This window comes from Siphateles boraxobius, unplaced genomic scaffold (assembly GCF_051911475.1).
Source record: "Siphateles boraxobius isolate OS27281-9 unplaced genomic scaffold, OSU_SipBor_1 185, whole genome shotgun sequence".
NCBI classification, from domain to species: Eukaryota; Metazoa; Chordata; class Actinopteri; order Cypriniformes; family Leuciscidae; genus Siphateles; species Siphateles boraxobius.
Window position 1 is genome coordinate 131,727 of NW_027508794.1, and position 20,705 is coordinate 152,431.

At 36.7% G+C, this 20,705-nt stretch overlaps 1 protein-coding gene across 3 annotated transcripts in view; it reads right to left on the reverse strand.

The window, feature by feature from the left end:
* The window catches only part of LOC143741294 (zinc transporter ZIP11-like), a 163,965-nt gene that overhangs the window by 40,771 nt on the left and 102,489 nt on the right, over positions 1 to 20,705 (reverse strand). For all 3 annotated transcript variants that reach the window (XM_077233727.1, XM_077233726.1, XM_077233725.1), the window contains exon 6: positions 13,365 to 13,532. In XM_077233727.1, the coding sequence (XP_077089842.1) occupies positions 13,365 to 13,532 (168 nt within the window). The remainder of the gene's footprint in view (positions 1 to 13,364; positions 13,533 to 20,705) is intronic.

The window sequence follows — 20,705 nt, forward strand, 5'->3', positions numbered from 1 at the left end:
TATACTACAAAATCAGGGCTCAAAAATAAGGATCTGTTCTGCTGCCCACATGTTCACTATAGCCTCAGCACACACAAAAATACTAATTACTAAAAAAAACTATTTACATTAAATATTACTTTTTTATTGGTTACGCTTTATATTAAGGTGTCGGTGTTATAGTGTAATTATACATTTAAGTACTGAGTATTAATAATTAACTACATGCACTTACTATAGGGTTATGATTGGAGTTTGGTTTAGGGTTAGTTGCATATAATTATGCATAATTTACTGTTATTACTATAGTAACAACATATATATGAAACAATGAAACTGACATAAAGTGTCATTCCCTTTAATCTAGAAAAAATACAGATTATAATGATAACAGTCTATTTATGTTAAATATATCTAATGTAATAATAATGCATGTAAATGTTACTAAAAAAAACATAACATTTAATATAAGACACATAAGATGCATGACAACACAGCTGCACTAAACAGCCCAAAAATCTCACAACCATCAGACATCCTGAGTCCTGAAATAATCTAAAGCACTGACAGCATGCAGGAGAACTTTGAATCTTCTAAAGTACTGCCTTCAAATGCACATTCAACTACAGTTATAATGTTGTCATACGTCACAGCCACATCTTATATAACACTATAATGTCTAGCTGTCATTGGACAAAACAAAGATTCAATTGATGGACAAGATCAATATGAGGAATTACAAGAGGAATCTCTTTCACACATTGAACACAATAACAAAGTGTCTGGTTATCATCAAATACACACTTCCAGCGTTGTTAGGGATTTCAAGTGTGCATTTGTGTTTAAATGAGTTGTGGGATGCACAGTCGTACTAGTGTCTTCATGCACGCACTACTAGAGGCTTAAAGAGCACACTTGATTATACACAAGAGGCATGACTGACAATAACTGACCAATTTATGACCGTTTCATCTGTGTTCCTCAATGACAACAAAAACCACTGGGGAACAGAGGAGAGGTCCAGTGCAATTTCACCCATTCCCAAAAGAGCAAATATCATTTTCTTTTCCTGAGTGTAATCTATATATTTTATCAGGGGTGGTTTACTTTCAAAGCACCATCTGTTTGCCTATAGATTAGTTGTGAAATCTTTACAGAAACGTATTTTATGCTTTGTTCGATGCATTGAACATTCTCAATATAAGCACAAAGTGCTAACAAAACCTCCAATCAAATGTAATGATGCTGACCATATTTCACAAGGTTTTACTATGCGTTCAATTGCACTTAACTTAATAAACTGCAGGCAACATGAAAATCAGCCCAGTGTTTTCCCAAAGGACGGACACACACACACACACACACACACACACACACACGCACACACACCCTATGATCTTCATGCTTAAACTAATAAAGTCTATGCATGAAGCAGTGAATTCATGCATGTTATTAGACAACATCATTCCCACACTACCCTCTCAGAATACTGTGTGTACAAGAAAAGCCTTGTGTCAATGAATCACGTGTGTTGTTCTTTAGACTTAAGAGACTTTACATGTGAAAAAATACCTATGGCTTCAAAACACCTATGTTTTCAAAACTGGCAAAAGTATCATTTTAAATGTATACTTTAATTTCAAATAAATGCTGTTCTTTTGAACTTTCTATTCATCATAGAATCCTGTAAAAAAAAAAAAAAAAGAATCAGAGTTTCCACAAATCATCATATCAGAATGATTTCTGAAGGATCATGTGACACTGAAGACTGGAGTCATGATGCTGGAAATTCAGCTTTAATCACAGGAATAAATTACAGTTTAACATATATTCACATACAAAACCAATCTTATTTGATCAAATAAATGCAGCCTTGGCGAGCAGAAGATACTTCTTTTAAACATTAAAACCCCAAACCCTTGAGTCTGCTGTGACGTTCATGGCATGCAGCACAAAGAGAACGGAGAGCATTCTGGGAGATGACATTTATGCATGCATGCATTCAACCTAAGATCTGAATCTTGTCGTAATTCTAGTTCAGGACGGAGCATGTGTGACTGCTGCATACATTAGCTTGATAAAGAATAGATGTCGAATGAAGAAGAGTTAACGTAAGTGGATGTAAGAGTGGCTTTAGAGCTGAAACACACTCTAGAGACTACAGTAAACTCCACTTAAATACAATAAACCTGAAACGGTTAAATGATTCAGAAGAGTGTCCAAGAAAATAAAAACAAAAACGTTTTTAAAATAAGGTTTACGACACATGTGGCAGGTTTGTATTTTTATGTTGGTTTATGTTTTTTTTTTTTACCATTTTATAGAAAAGTTTTAATTGAATGACCCTAAAAATGTCATGTTGTGTAATCAAGTGGGGGGAAAAAAAGATTACTTAGATTTGAACAAGAAGAACAGGAATGACCCAGTTAAGCTAACTATTTATATCTTTCCATTGTGTTTAACTTTGTTTAACAGCCAATATACTGTATGTGACTCCATTATGAAATTATTTGCTATAAAGTCGGCATGAAGTGGAAGTTGCGCTCATCTTTTCTTCCTTATTAATTGTGATGTATATCCGGGTGAAACGCTTCTTGAACAATAACAAATTTGGGCGGGGCTTGATTTTCTCTGTGGCTAATTGATTGGATGGTTGTGGTTTGCTATTGGCTGATCTCATGTGAGTGACAGGTTGCCCCGCCCACATCATCAGAGAAGAGATGATGAAAGAGGAAGTTATTCTGATTCAAGATTACCAGGAACATGAATTTGAAACAATAATGATGTGCACGGAGAAATCATTTATAATAAATACTGCAATATTGCATTTAAAAAAAAACTGTGCATTTTGATATTATGGTGACTTTAAGCATTGGTGAACCCTGAAATGTGCCATTATAAGTAGTCTAGGTCTTCTCAGACACATTCTCCATATATGACCGTTTCACAGGATTGCAGCTGCTCTCCGTTCCACTCGCCACTCTCACCAAAAATGACTTGTGATGTTAGTGTGGAGCTTTTTTCCCTGTGCTTCACTTCCGCTGCTATCAGTCTGCACACAGAATCAGGATAAGCGGCGTTTAGAGGGAAGAGTGTCTTTCCCTGCTACACTCCGAGTAAGCGTGGGCGATATCCCCAAATTCTTATTTCATGATGAGAAATTTTATTTCAAAATAACAATATATATCACAATATAGTTATACAATATATATAATTATCTCATTTCTGTTATTAAAAATAAGAAAAAATAAGAAAATTAAAAAAACAATAGGACAAATGGAATATAACAAAAATATTAATTAAACAATTAAGTTTTTCAGGTAAAATAGGTTAATTTAACATGTAGTTAGACTTATTACAGAAATGCAATGAATAAAATGATGCATAGTCTTCACTGTATTAATTAAATATAAATGTATTCTTATTAAAGCTAAAAAAGTCATTCAGTCAAGAGCAGTAATCATTTTCTTTTGTTTGATTCAGATTAATGACACAGTTCAGCAGGTTTATTACGCTGCTGTCACTTTAAGACCAAACACACGGATCCATTATACTGATACATATCCGGTTTACACCCAACTCTTTACGTTCACTTAAGAAATAACCGGCTGTGTTTACATGAATACTCCACATGATGGACAATTTGACATAATTGACCCTTCGCTAAGCCACGCCCGAAAACCGCCACTGGCCAATCGTGTCTTAGCAACCGTAACTAAGCGCAGGAGGTCTGGCAAGCTTTCGAGCGAGGGAAACATGCCGAAGTCTTTTACTGTGCTCACGCCCCTGCCCCTTTTGTCTCAAAATGTATTGTGCCCTTTTCTGATAATTGTAAATAATAATTATTATTATTATAAATATTATAATAAATGAAACACACCCTTGCCACTAACAATAATAATACAAACAAATATTATATTAAAAAATGGCGGAGAATAAATATGTAAATAAACGGCAGAAATTGTCTAAAGTGTGGGACCATTACACACTTAATTCACTTAATACACTTAAGTCGCTGAAACATTTAGAAATGGATAGACATTTTATGTGCAATTAAATCTTAAACACAGGTCTTTTTTTGAGTATTTTATGTCCTAGTAATAGGCTACCATTGACTTGGTATGGATAAACTACATATGATGGATTTTGATTGGTAACACTTTACAATACGGTTCCATTAGTTCATGTTGATACATTAAAAAACTTTAACTAACAATGAGCAATACATTTGTTACAGAATGTATTAATATTTGTTACTGTTGGTTAATAATTATACAACATTTCCTTGTTAGTTCATGTTAGTTCAGGTCTATTAAATAATAACAAGATATATCTTTTGATGAAGACAATGACGACCAACAAAGACTAAAAAGCAGGGGAATAAATAAACAGAGGAGATAACAAGGAACAGGTGTAGATGATTAAGCATCATAGAAACAAACAATGGTAGCTATGGCAACAAACAAGGATAATTATGGGCACAAACACCGCAGCAATGGAAACAAAGGAAACAGGAACAAATGACAAGGGATGAAACACTGAAACAAGAGATGGAAGAAACAGCGAGACTCCACAAAGCCTGCTGGGTTTGACCGCTGCTTAAGAACCAGCAAAGAAACCTAATGAAACCACCGGAGGAATCAGGCAAGCAAAGCCCTGCGCTGTGCCATCAGACCGCAGAAACACTCAACTCAACCTTATCAAACATCCAGACTCCAGCAAAAAAGTAAATCCATATGTGTTGTTATTTCCCCCAAAGTGCACTTTCAGAGCTTCATTAACAATCAGTAAAACCTTGTGGCTTTACAATCAAGATCTGAGGTTAGAAGGGCCGAGGAAGAGCTCGGACATCCAAAACCTCCAAACATCTCTTTCTGATCCTAATAGCGCATCCCAGGATCCTTCAAGGACAGATTCCTCTTTTTTATTCTCTTTGGAGAGCTTTCCATCTTTGATGTGACAAAGCAGAAGATGAAAGCTCCTGCTAATAATGAACTAGTGAGCAGCTCATGTGCTGTTTTCTCGCACGCTGCAAAGCTCACAAGACATGAACACTGAACACTTTATTGGAGAAAGTAATGGGTGGTCACGATATCATGGGCTACAACTCTGGTTCAGTCAGGGTCGACAGGGCGTAATGATGATGTTCTGAGGGGAATAGTTTCTAAGGAAGCGCTGAATGAAATTGGCTCTCAAATGAAAGTAAAGTAAAACACTATGAGGGCCGCAAGATAATTTTGACTAATTGAAATGCAGTTATTAAAGTATTATGTGTTTTATGTTGTGTGTCATATTTAAAAAATCAGGCTTGTATGGCTTATATAATAAGAATATGAGGGAAAAAACAGCTCAAACTGAGCAAAAATGTGTAATTTGCTGCAGATGCTGATATTTATATGGACAAAAAGTGATGAAATGATGCTTGTAATGTAATATAAATATCTGCCAATTATATGTCTTAGTAAGTTGATATTTAAATGCTTAGTTTCATAATCAAAGCTTTAAAATATATAATGCAATGCAATACAATGATGATTGAGAGATGAACTTATAAACCGTCCTCAAAAGCCTGATGATCATATTTTATTCTCTTAATAAAAAAATTAAAAGATAATAAAGTACACAAAAAATGGATGATTTTTACATTTGCCTATTTTTATTTTTGCTGTAGTAGTCACAGTGACAGTGTAGGATCTACTCTTTTATGTACTTTCCTTTGTAGTCTCTTGAGCACCTGTCCTAGATGCTGAATGAAAAATGAAAATGCACAGGTAATTCCAGTCAGAATCATCTTTCAGAGAAGAAAATTGCAATAAATTGCATTAAAGCACTTTAAAACTATGGACTACAATGAAAACTGTCCGCTGACAACAAAGAGACCGCTTTTAAACTCTGCTGATAGGGGTGATGGTTCATTTACTGACTTTGCTGAGACAAACTTCCTGCAATTTTTAGGTTGCACACTGTGGAAATAAATATCCAGAATGATTGTCAAGCTTTCCAATGGCTTTTAAAATGCATGAAATTATAATGATGCTGTGGGACGCCAGCATGGATATTCAAAGGGGTTTTAGGCTTTTGTAGAAGTGAACCGATCAACTGAGGTTTTAGATGAAGGATTGATCAAATTATCATTTTACTGAGACACAAAATTTGATTAAGGTGTAATACTTTACAATAAGCTCCCATTAGTTAACATTAACAAGGAGCAAAGCATTTGTTACAGTATTTATTAATCTATGTACACATTAGTTAAATCTAGTTAAATCAGATGTTAAAATACATCTATTCGTTATTAGTTCATGTTAGCTCAGATCCATTAAATAATATTAACAGGTACAACTTTTGATTTTAAAGGGGTCCTATATTGTGCTTTTTTACATGTTCACCTTTCTTTAGTGTAATGTTGCTGTTTGAGCATGAAAAAGCTCTGTAAAGTTACAAATTATTCTCTAACTCCCTGAAACGCCTACATTGTAGTCTTGAGTTTTCTTGAACGAAAACGTCACAATATTCCTCATTTAAATAATTCATACGCAGAATAAAGGGGCGGGATCTGGTTGAGTTAGTTAGTAGTGTGTTAAACTGGTGGTTATGGCAATGGACATTTCCCAAACACACTCGAAGCGCTCGACCAATCACAACACACAGTCCAGCCGACCAATCAGAGCACAGTGTGCTTTTCAGAAGGAGGGGCTTCATAGAGACAGGAAGTAAAAAGAGCGATACTGACAGACTGGGAAGAGAGGAGCCGCAACAATGGAGAATATGAGGAAAATAATCAACATTTAAGCAGGAAAACCTGCTCTTTTAAGCACAAAAACAGCATCAAGACTTTGAAAAAGTAACAAAGGAGGGTAAGAAGAATTTCATACAGCACACAAAGGATTCAATAAAACTTTTAAACTACAGATGCCAAGATAAGTGCAGTAGAAACACTCAAGACTTCCATTAAAAGTCTCTCTTTTAGGTTTAGAGTTCAAGTCTCTATACTAATGTAAGTCTGGACAATAAAAAAAATTAAGTGCAGGCCATTACCTTAACCTTTCAAAAAGCTCTAATGTATTGCTAATGTCACTCAAAAAAACAAACAATGGGACCTTTTGGGAGGGATTTTCTGAAGCTACAGTGCCAACTAAAGGGACGTAAAGGTGTACACCGTACAATGTGCTTCAATCATACTGACCTTATCAAGATCACATCGCCCAACAGCACTTTAGATCATCAGAGAGCGGAGGGGAAAAGGTCAACTCATCATCATCATGTCATGAGAGGGACAGAATACAACGGCCCTGTAACCGAGACCGCTCACCCTCAGTGACTAACAGACCCGAATAGACAAGGCTGTGAATAGTAAAAAGCTGAAAACGAGCCACGGTAATGAGGAGAAAGCAGCAGAACATGTCGTGACAGGTGACACTCTCTGAACCTCAGCTTGCAGACGCCAGGGGTCGGAGAAAATCAGTTAATAGTTGTTGGGTTTTTTCCTGTTCAATTCATTCATTTGAATGTATATTCTTTTGAATTTCATGATATAATAAACTATAACAAATTGTAAAATAATATACATGACCAAACAAGGTCCCACTTTTATATTAAGTGGCTTCAAGTATGTCAAAAAATGACAAACTATAAAATATAACTCGGCAAACTTTAGACAGGTTAGATCGTACCTCCCTATGGATGCAGCCAAAATATTTATGCATGCTTGAGTGAGTCTGCCATTAGACCTCTAGAATCATTATATAAGCAAGCTATAACAATCCTTGATAAAAAGCCATTTCGGTACCACCATTGCAAGATCCTAGAGAAACACAATTTATTGAGTTTTGAAAATTTGAGACTCTTTTCAAACTTGACTGTAGTGTATACGATTCTACACGGCCCCTGCATGTTTACTGGTTTTTGTTTACAATCGCCCTGCAATTTCTGTAAAATCTACCAGAATAGCTTCTATTTTTGACTGTAACATACCCTTTTGCCGTTCAACTTTTAGACAATCTGCTTTTTCTTTTAAAGCCACGACACAGTGGGATGCAATAACAGAAGACATAAAGAGCTGCAATTCCATTAAGAGTTTTAAATCACAACTGAAATCTTTTCTGAAGACCACTCAAATCTGTACCCACCGACACTGATGTGGTGCTGACAACATGTGTTTTGTGTATGTGTGTAGGGGGTGGAGGTGGGGGAGTTTGTTTTTATTGTATCCTGCAGATGTAAATTAGCCTATGGCTAACTCTGGTACAATGCATCAAATGATAACATTTATGTTTGAAATTGTACATGGTGCCTAATAAATAAATACATTTAAAAAATAAAAATTAAAAAAATGTTCTTACATCGAAAAATAAGTACAATGTACTTATTGTGTTCAGGTTGTGTTGTAAAACACTTGTGCTGCTATTGAGGTGTGATACGGGTAAGGTTACGGTCAGGTGTGTGTGTGATACGGGTAAGGTTACGTTCAGGTGTGTGTGTGATATGGGTAAGGTTAGGGTCATGTGTGTGTGTGTGATACGGGTAAGGTTAGGGTCAGGTGTGTGTGTGTGGTGTATGGGTCGGTTTAAGGGGGGGTTAAGGTGTAAGGGAAGGGTCAACAATGTAATTACAAATGTAATTACATAAATTAATTACAGCTGTAATTACACACAGGTATTTTCAAAATATAAGTACAATGTAAAAACATGTATGTACACAATAAGTCCATTGTAACAAACTATTAATTTTAATGCAAGTACATAGTACTTGAAGCCACTTAATATAAAGTGGGACCCAAAACAATAATTATGAAATGATTAGATATTTATTTTTAAATATTAATAATGCATATTCCGTTCAGAAGTTTGGGGTTGGTAGGATTTTTTTAAAATGTTTTTGAAAGAAGCATCTTATGCTTACCAAGGCTGCATTAATTTGATAAAAAAAATAAAGTAGAATCAGGAATATTGTGAAATATTATTATAATTTAGAGTAACTGTTTGATTTATGTGAATATATAGTAAAATGTAATTTATTCCAGTGATTAAAGTTGAATTTTCAGCATCATTACTCCTGTCTTCAGTGTCACATGATCTTCAGAAATCAGTATAATATGATGATTTGATGTTCAAGAAACATTTCTGGTTAGTATCAATGTAGAGAAATTTTTAGGATTCTCTGATGAAAAGTTAAAAAAGAACAGCATTTATTTGAAATAGAATCTTTTGTAACATTATAATTGTCACTTTTGATCAATTTAATTTCTCCTTGCTGAATCGAAGTATAATATTTCTCCTCCTTTATTAAATGTACTGACCCCAAACATTTGAGCGGTAGTGTGTATTTTGATCATAATCACTTTTATAATTGCATTAAAGGTAATTTTCCAATAATGAAAAATGTGTTGGATATAATGATTTAACAAAAAAAGGGAAAGTACGCAGATTCGAATGATCTCCAACAGGATTAAAACAAACTATATCTGCAGACCGTTTAACTGTTCATTTATTGTTAAACGGTGTGCAGATTTTCCTCGTTTATTTCAATATAATGATTGCAAATAAATTGATCCCTCAGGTGCATTTGTCAATGATGAACCATGAAGAGTAATTATCAGTTAATTCTCTTAGTGACCTCGTACCTTCCTCTTAAACTTGTGCTAAACCACAGCGCTCTATTGATCTCGTCTCATTCTGATGATTCATTCTGAAAAATGCTTGTCCATTTATTGAAGAGTCTGCTGGAAACTCAAAAAATCTCATTCAGGCTGAAAAGAACAAGCAATGAGTCACTATGTAATTAAGTGAGGAAAACATCTGATGTCTTTCACATATTGACTCAAAACGCACTGAATTCACAGCTGGTGGTTTTTCTGAGGTCGTCCATCGGCAGTCAAGACCTCTGTATCTGAGAGAATGTGCCTGATTTTAGGGGTTTTAGATGGGACATTGAGGACAGCTGGGGTCACAGTATGAACACACACACACACACACAGACTGCCGTCAGCGCTCAGACTACCTGTCATCTATATTCACCTCACTCACTCAGGAACGATGAAAGATATCAGCGCTGGAATGATTAACAAACGCATGGGAGGGGCGACTGGCCGACTGAGACGTGATCAAGTGCTGCCGCAAGCGCTCGTGATAAAGAGGAAAATAAAGGCAGCATGGTACAAATGCAAAGGAGAAAGAGTAGATGAAAAGCACTGGAGGCAAGAGACTTTTAAAGTGTCATAAAACCAGCACAGTTTGAGCAGAGAGAGGGAAACTATAAACAATCATTATTCGTCACTTTGACAGACTTTGAATTTCTGACTACAGACTTTTTGACAATCCATTTCTGAATGCAGATTTCATTTTGATACAGCCGATATTAAAGTCAGCATGAAATCAAAACTGATCATTCTTATAGTTTTTTTTTTTTAAATGGGACATATTATACCCCTTTTTACAAGATGTAAAATAACTCTCTGATGTCCTCAGTGTGTGTATGTGAAGTTTAAGCTCAAAATACCACACAGATCATTTTTATGGCATGTTAAAATTGCCACTTTTTGGGGGTGAGCAAAAATGTGCATAAAATTGAACTATATAAATTACTCCTGGTGTGGGAAATTCACACACATTTAAAGTGCAGTGTTATGGAAGAACCATTTCCTTCTTTTCACATCCAGTATCCAACTAAAAAAAGTGTTCATTTCAAAAAGAAAATTCATTTTCTTTTCTGACATAGCCTACTCCAGTTCTTGTTAAAACACACCAGACATGCAAATTCTGTACATTTTGGGCACTTTTTGGTGTGAAATCATATTTATACAAAATAAAGTCAGCATGAAATCAAAACTGATCATTCTTATTGTTTTTTTTTTAATGGGACATATTATACCCCTTTTTAGAAGATGTAAAACAAGTCTCTGATGTCCTCAGTGTGTGTGTGTGAAGTTTTAGCTCAAAATACCACACAGATCATTTTTATAGCATGTTAAAATTGCCACTTTTTGGGGGTGAGCAAAAAAGTGCAATTTTTGTGTGTCCCTTTAAATGCAAATGAGCTGCTGCTCCCCGCCCCCTTTCAAGAAGAGGGCGGAGCTTCAAGAGTTCATACCGGCAACAAAACAGGGCAATCTCACGCACTGAAAATGTCAGGAACTGTCAGTAGCAGTGTTCAGATCGAACCCAAGTCCGACATAACGCCTAAAGAGCCAGAGAATATACAGTACTCTGCATGGAGATCGAACAGGTATCGTTTAGTTTAATTACGGTCACCTTGCTTTTATCTTGAGATGCACCGATTACAATTTTTTAGGCCAATTCCAATTTTTCATTGAGTTTGACCTGACGATATTGATTTCATTTTTTCTAACATCTTTACAGCAAACACAAATATTTATTTTCTCTCTTTTCTTTAGTAGAACATTTTACATTTTGCATAGAACATTTTTTGAACAGTAATCGCTGTAAAAAAGAACGATATAAATTACTCCTGGTGTGGGAAATTCACACACATTTAAAGTGCAGTGTTATGGAAGAACCATTTCCTTCTTTTCAAATCCAGTATCCAACTAAAAAAAGTGTTCATTTCGAAAAGAAAATTCATTTTCATTTCTGACATAGCCTACTCCAGTTCTTGTTAAAACACACCAGACATGCAAATTCTGTACATTTTGGGCACTTTTTGGTGTGAAATCATATTTATACATAATAAATCTGATTTCACACCAAAAAGTGGCCAAAACACTCCATCAAAAGCGTGCTTTCACTTTAATTGAGCGTGAGCAGTGCAGCAAAAATAGACTCTGCGCAGAAACCCGCGCTTCATGGCTGCTCACTGCTCTCATGATGGACAAAACTTTACTGATGAGTTTTATGAAGTTTAGTGTACATCACACAAAAGATGAGGCGTCCGTTTTCACTCCAGAAAATCACTGTAAGAGCTGAATAAACACAGTATAAGAAGTGTGCATTAATGTCTCATCCATAAACTCTCTCTCTCCCTTTCATTATCATCAACATACACAGCGAATTACACAAAACACTCGTTACAACTAACAGTAAACAAATATATACATACCTTTTGCCATTTCAGGGGGTGCTTAATAAACTGGTAAACTTTATATCGGTAAAACAACTGTAATAAAGCGCATGCTCTCCCCCATTACTGTCGTGACCAGTATCGCTCGGGAGTTAGCAATCTCAATAGCAAGCATACATTATCAAATATTTCATGTTAATTTTTGAAACACCTGTATTTTTGCGCCTTGCAACGGAACATAAGCTGCTCATGTTTCAATATGGTATCAAATCACAGTTTGAAGCGCCTCTCATAGGAAAAGGTCACATGCAGATATGAATAATTATAAGACAGTGCCTTCTCATAGGATTAGGCCAGCGAGGCTCATGAATAATTGTGAGTCCCTTTTGATTTCAAACCCGGAAGAAAAGCAGCACACAAAAAACCTAAATAAACTCATTCCTCTTGAAATAAATAATAATGGATTGTAACGTTATCTTTAGTCATTAAAAAGAGACATAACTGATTTGGTAAACACTTTACAATAAGGTTCATTAGTTAACATGAACTAAGAATGAACAATACTTCTATAGCATTTATTAATCTTAGTTAATATTAATTACAACATTTAATAATACAATATTAAAATCAAAGGTTGTATTAGTTAACATTAGTTAATGCACTGTGAACTAACATGAACAAACAATGAACAGCTGGATTTTTATTAACTAACATTAACAACGATTAATAAATACTGTAACAAATGTATTCCTCATTGCTAGTTCATGTTAGTTCTAGTTCACAATTATTTATTCACACTTATTAATTATTTTTCACCATTCACTATTTCATAGCTGTTCATATTGTTATAATGTCATATTGTATACTGTATACCAATCCACCTACCTCAAGTCATGCACAATAATACCTACACTTATTTATTCCAGCATCCTTTGCACTATGCTCCATCACACTTTGTACATGTATGTGTACCTGTATTTCACATCCACCTCCGACATGTATATAATAATGATAATAATAATATTATTCTTGCATCCTTTGCACTCTGCTCACTGCACTATTTGTCAATATGTCTATATTGTTTTTGTTCATAGTGTGTATATGAGTGTCGTCTATATTGTAGTCTGTGTCTATTGTGTTATGTTTTTTTTTTTTTGTATGAGTTAGCACATCGTGAGCAATGTACAATCCGGTGTTAAATTGCTTATATGTGTACACATACCTGGCAATTAAGCTGATTCTGATTAACTAATGAACCTTACTGTAAAGTGTTACCAATGATGCTTAATTGCTTTAAAAAATGTGATATAGAAAGGGAGTCATCAGGACTTGAGTAATAATGTAAAGTAATCATGAGAGGAAAGACTCACCGGGAATGTTGTGAATTGTGATGGCCAGAATCAGAAGAACGACTCGCCGCCAGCTGCTTGCTGATTGGCTCGTCAGATCCTGTGGTTTCGTACTCACTTCCTGTTCCTCTGTATGGCCGGTGTTGGGACCCCGACGTCTCTGGTACACCTCTCCATTCTCCACTTTATCTGAAAGAGAAACAGAAAAGGCACGTCCAGCATCTTCTCATTAAATTACATTAACAAAGACTAATATACTGAAACAAGTGTATTGCTCATTGTTAGTTCATGTTAGTTAATAGTTAATAGTACAACAGGTCCATCTCTCCATTTTCCACTTTATCTAAAAGAGAAACAGACACGGCACGTCAAACATCTTCTCAAACATCATTTTTTTGGAGAACAAACATATTTCAGGATGCAAATTATCACTGAAAGGATCAATATAACAACAAGTCATTAGTCAGTGTTGCAGAATCACATAAATCAGTGTTTTAAATGTATTTAGACCTTGTTAACAGAGTTGTAAAGACAATAAAACAGCACATACAGTTTGAGGTTGATGATTAATATTTTCTATAACACTTCCTTTCACTGACCGTTTGTTGAAGTCAAGACCCCTGTATTATTGTGAAATCAAAGCAGATTCACTGTAATAAACTGGAAAATAACAGTTGCATTAATGTTGTAATTTTTTTCAATTATAAAACAAAATAAATTTCAGCTCTACAGAAGACAACAGTGCTGTTATTCAGACAAATTTAGTTCAATGTTGATTCAGTGTTCTTCAGTTACGAAACAAACTCAATTCAACTATAAAGCAGATATACAGAAGAACCTAAAAACAAGGACCTGTTTTTGTACCTTGTACATGAAAAAAGGCGACAAATTTATCAAACCAAACACAAAGTGGAATATAAACTATTAACCATAACGAATCAGATTGTGCACGTCAGAAAATTATTCTTTTCAATGCATCCAATAAATCAATCATGTCTCTTTGCTGTAGTCAAATTATTTTCCACAATCAATATGAACACGCTGCTAATAATAATCAGCAGATTGTAACAGAACGACCGACTCGTTTCAAAGCCCAGTTTTTATCTCCTCAAGGACCCTCAAATCTCACACTGCATTTATCCTAGCTTTTATCCTTTTTTAAACGGCAATCGTCAAATAATTTCTTTGGATATAAAAAAATTATATCCAGAGTGCATCTGAAACACATGCCACCAATTATCCGTCACTTTAGGGCGTAATTATGTATGTGTGCGTGAGAATTAGCAAATAGAAGAGAATGACCCTGAATCGTTCCTCACTAAAATGAAATCCCTCAGACTGGGCAGAAGAACATGTCGATAATATAGTTTCAATTTCTCCCAACCACACATGGAAGAATATAATGAATGCAGATTACTTGGTCTTAAAGGTCATAAGGAGCACATCCGTCATGCGTAATCGGAGCGTATACAGTTTTTGGTCCGGAAAGACGGAAGGAGTTTTTAGATGGGGGCCGAGGTGAGTTCACATGTGGAATATAAAATATCATTTCAGTTAGGAGACAGACGGATCGCTTGAATAAATCATGAGTGATGGACAACATGTGAAGGCCGATGCTTCATGAATGGTATTAGTGTCACACCACAGGAAACCTGATTTCACCAAGTGCAACATGTTCATGGATCAACATCTTTGTTAATACCGGCGTATCATTCCAATCAATGGATTTGAGGGACAGGTTTGCAGTTTATGTCAAGTTTAGGCTTACGAGCAGGGTTAGGTGCTTCTACATCAGTGCTGTTCACCTATCATTTCACTCTGATTTTAGGGATAACTTACGGGTAGGGTTAGGTTTAGGGGTAGGGATATGGTTAGGACTTCATTTTCAGATAGTAATGTTGTTACAGGATCAACAAAATATGTTGATCCAGGAACATTTCTGGATCTAAATGTCCATGTTACAGGTGCAAAACTGTTGTATAGCCATAAAATGTGCGTTTCATGAATATTAATTATGGACGGACGGGAAATGAAGGGGATGGACGGATGGAAAAGGAAGGGAAGGGGATATGGATGGATGGAAAAGGAAGGGAAGGGGATATGGATGGATGGAAAAGGAAGGGAAGGGGATATGGATGGATGGAAAAGGAAGGGGATATGGATGGATGGAAAAGGAAGGGGATATGGATGGATGGTTGGATGGATGGATGGATGGATGGATGGATGGATGGATGGATGGGAAATGAAGGAAGGGAAGGGGATGGATGGATGGGTGGGAAATGAAGAAAGGGAAGGGGATGGATGGATGGATGGATGGATGGATAGGAAATGAAGGAAGGGAAGGGAAGGGGATGTATGGATGGATGGATGGATGGGAAATGAAGGAAGGGAATGGGATGATGGATTGATGGATGGATGGACGGGAAATGAATGAAGGGAAGGGGATGGATGGATGGGAAATGAAGGAAGGGAAGGGGATGGATGGAAAGGGAAGGGGATGGATGGATGGATGGATGGATGGATGGGAAATGAAGGGAGGGAAGGGGATGATGGATGGATGGATGGGAAATGAATAAAGGGAAGGGGATGGATGGATGGGAAATGAAGGAAGGGAAGGAGATGGATGGAAAGGGAAGGGGATGGATGGATGGATGGATGGATGGATGGGAAATGAAGGAAGGGAAGGGGATGGATGGAAAGGGATGGATGGATGGATGGGAAATGAAGGAAGGGAAGGGGAAGGATGGATGGATGGTAAATGAAGGAAGGGAATGGAGCGATGGGAAATGAAGGAAGGGAAGGGGATGGATGGATGGATGGATGAGAAATGAAGGAAGGGAAGGGGATGGATGGATGGATGGATGGGAAATGAAGGAAGGGAAGGGGATGGATGGATGGATGGATGGATGGGAAATGAAGGAAGGGAAGGGGATGGATGGATGGATGGATGGATGGATGGATGGATGGATGGATGGATGGATGGATGGATGGATGGATGGGAAATGAAGGAAGGGAAGGGGGTGGATGGATGGATGGGTGGATGGGAAATGAAGGAAGGGAAGGGGATGGATGGATGGGAAATTAAGGAAGGGAAGGGGATGGATGGATGGATGGATGGGAAATGAAGGAAGGGAAGGGGATGGATGGATGGATGGATGGGAAATGAAGGAAGGGAAGGGGATGGATGGAAAGGGAAGGGGATGGATGGATGGATGGATGGATGGATGGGAAATGAAGGAAGGGAATGGAGCGATGGGAAATGAAGGAAGGGAAGGGGATGGATAGAAAGGGAAGGGGATGGATGGATGGATGGGAAATGAAGGAAGGGAAGGGGATATGGATGGATGGATGGATGGATGGATGGGAAATTAAGGAAGAGAAGGGGATGGATGGATGGATGGATGGATGGATGGATGGGAAATGAAGGAAGGGAAGGGGATGGATGGGGAATGAAGGAAGGGAAGGGGATGGATGGAAAGGGAAGGGGATGGATGGATGGATGGGGAATGAAGGAAGGGAAGGGGATGGATGGAAAGGGAAGGGGATGGATGGATGGATGGATGGGAAATGAAGGAAGGGAAGGGGATGGATGGAAAGGGAAGGGGATGGATGGATGGATGGATGGATGGATGGATGGGAAATGAAGGAAGGGAATGGAGCGATGGGAAATGAAGGAAGGGAAGGGGATGGATGGAAAGGGAAGGGGATTTATTTAAACCTTTATTTAACCAGGAAAAGACTCATTGAGATTAAAAATCTATTTTTCAAGAGTGTCCTGGCCAAAACAGGCAGCAGTATTAAACCACATATACAATACATACAAACATAAAATATGCAAAAACACTAGAAACATAAAACAACTGACATAGCCAATCTTTCAAACTCATCCAGAATCATAAAAACACGTTAGGTAAAACATCTGCAGCCAGAATTGGCTGCCTCCATGTCAATCAACAACCTCTTAAAAGCAACCAATGAGACGAGCTCAGTAAGTTTCAAGGATTTCTGTACATTTTTCCAAGCAGAGGGAGCCGCAAACTTAAAAGCCTTTTTTCCTAGCTCAGTTCTGACCTTTGGGACAGATAGCAGGAAAAGATTCTGGGAACGAAGATTATAAGTCCCGGTACTGTTTATACTGATATAGGTCAAAAGGTAGGATGGAAGGAGACCTAAAATACCCTTGTAGATGAAGATAAGCCAGTGATGAAGTCTCCGTGTTGATAGTGAGGACCATCCAACACGTTCATACAGTTCACAATGGTGAGTGAGGGCTTTCCTACCAGTGATGAACCTCAGAGATCCATGGTATACAGTGTCCAGTGCATGTAAACTTTGAGATGACGCATGCATATATAAAACATCACCATAGTCAAGTACAGACATAAACGTGGCAGCGACCAGCCTCTTTCTAGATTTAAATGAAAGGCAGGACTTGATTCTGAAGTAAAATCCTAATTAAGGTTTTAATCTTTTTGCTAGCTGCTAAATATGAAGACTAAAAGAAAGAGATTCATCAATTAAAATATCAAGCTACCTGTACTTAGAAACACATTCAATTTTCATACCCTGGGAAGTAAGGATTGACGGGAGATTTGACTTCGATTTTGAATTTGAAAAAAGCATGACTTCAGTTTTATCTGCGTTTAAAACAAGTTTTAAATCATAAAGATTCTGTTGAAGCGTGTTAAAAGCAAGTTGTAACTGGGAGAGGGCCCGGTCTGCGGTGGGTGCAGAGCAATACAATATAGTGTCATCAGCATAAAAATGAAATTTTACATCACACATGTTATGATCAATGTTATTTATATAAAGAATGAATAGTAGTGGCCCCAAGACTGACCCCTGGGGCATGCCTGTTGTTATTTGGAGATAGCGAGAAGTACAACCCTCTGCCTGCACACACTGAGTTCTGTCTGTAAGGTAATTAACAAACCAGCCAAAAGTTTTCTCACAAAGCCCAGCCCTATACAGTCTCTGTTTAAGCACTATGTGGTCCACTGTATCAAATGCCTTTGAAAGGTCAATAAAAAGGGCTGCACAATGCTGCTTATTATCCATGGATTCAACAAAGTCATTTAAAACCTTAAGAACTGCCGATGTTGTACTATGCCCTTTTCTAAAAACAGATTGGAAGTCAGACAACACACTATGACTGTAAAAAAAGTTATTTAACTGATCACTAACAAGTGATTCTAGAATCTTGACCAGGACAGACAGTTTAGAGATTGGTCTGTAGTTATTTAAGATGGTAGGGTCACCACCTTTTAGCAGGGGAACCACTAAGGCTTCCAGATGAGAGGAATGACATTTGTATTCAAACACAGATTAAAAATAGTAGTTAAGGGCTCGGCAATAAAATTTCCTGCTAGCTTTAAAAAGTAGGGATCCAGTTTGTCAGGGCCAGCAGATTTGGTTGTGTCCAATTGCTTGAGGGCTTTATTTACGTCTGAGACTTTAATGGGACTGAAACTAAAAGACAGACTAGAAGGGTCAAGACTAACAGTCTCAACTGTAGAGGAACACTCATGTTGAGGACTGAGTGACTCAAATAAAAATACTGAGGCTATGAAATGGTCATTAAAACAATCCAGCATTTTGGACTTGTCTGTAACTTAGAGAGTCCATGACAATTCTTGACGGAAGCTCCTGGCCTTTACTGTTTTCTGATAAAGATTTTATAATTTTCCAAAATTTTGAAGGATTATTTAGATTATGAGTTGTTTGGGAAAGAAAATGATCAGATTTAGCTTTTCTAATTTTGAGAGTACATGTATTGCACAGTTGTCTGAAGACCAGCCAGTCAGAGTTCAGATTAGATTTCCTGGCTTTTGCCCATGCCACATTGCGCTCATGAAGGATTTTTGCTAAATCAGGTGAAAACCAAGCATTGTTTCGACCTTTGACTCTATACTTCTTTAGTGGGGCATACTTATTTATTATATTGGTAAACCCTTCATAAAAGAGATTCCAGGCACTTACAACATCTGTACTAATATAATTTTTTTCCCAGTCATAGTAAGATAAACATAAAGGAAGTCTTGTTCTGAGAAGTGCTTCATATTTCGCTTAACAATAATGCGTTATTTAGTTTTAGGCATTTTAGTATTTCTAACTGTTGCTATGACACAGTGGTCATTGATGTCGTTTGCAAAAATGGAATCAAACAAGTCCATCTGCAAATCTCAATGATACTCTGAACCCTAGATATGACTCTGTACTTTTCTTGTTTTTTCGTCTGCCAGGCAAAAATGTCTCAGAAAAGTAATAGCACACCCCTTCACAAGCCGTGCAAATTGAGATATCATTCATGTTCGCAGCTCGCCTTACCAAGCACCACTAATAATTACTTGTTTTATGGATTGTACAAAGCAAAATTGCACTCAGGCAAACAGCCATCTCTGTCAGTAACAAACACCAAACCCAATAAACACACAGAGCTCCAGCGTCACACACTCAATCTCTGAGGAACTTCTCCACCTTCAACATATCATTTAAAAATCATATAGGGTCACATATAAACCAAAAAAATATAAAAAAATATCTTCAACTCAAACATATTATTATTTAAAGTTCACGACAGAATGCCAGAGAACAGCAGGCTACTATTTGTGCCGCTCAAACTCTCCGCGGGCGTCCGGTTTTTCTGTTGATTACTGCTTGTTTGCTATTTTCTTGACATTATGCAAATTTCTGTTCAAGCAGCTACATCCCATATCACTTATTTATTCACATATGCTTCGTTTGGCACCAGGAGGCTCAAATCTGTCTTCAGCAAACAGTCATAAGTCACTTTCGGGAAAAAAAACAATACTTGCACAATTTGTGGCGTAAAGAGAAAGACTAGAATGTGACAATTTAATAACTCAATAACTAATTAGAGAACTTTCTGGCCTTGAACACTTCATGACAATGGAGGTATATAATTAAAATGATTAAAATTGTCAATGCATGCATGAGTGATGTGAAACAAACAAAAAACACAACTTTTTTAAGAACATAAGCCTCTTTTGCTCACCAATGCTGTTTTTTGTAGAGTAAAAATACAAATTTTGTGAAAAATTATTGCAATTTAAAATATTAAAATATTACAATTTAGCTGTTTTCTATGTGAATACTGTATACAGTCAAATGTAATTTATTCCTGTGATCAAAGCTGAATTTTCAGCATCATTACTCCAGTCTTCAGTGTCACATGATCCTTCAGAAATCACTATAATATGATGATTTCATGATTAAGAAACATATATTATTATTATCAATGTTGAAAACAGTTGTGCTGCTTCATATTTTTGTGTAAACTGTGATGCACTTTTTTTTCAGGATTCTTTGTTAAATAGTAAGTTCAAATTAAAAGCATTTATT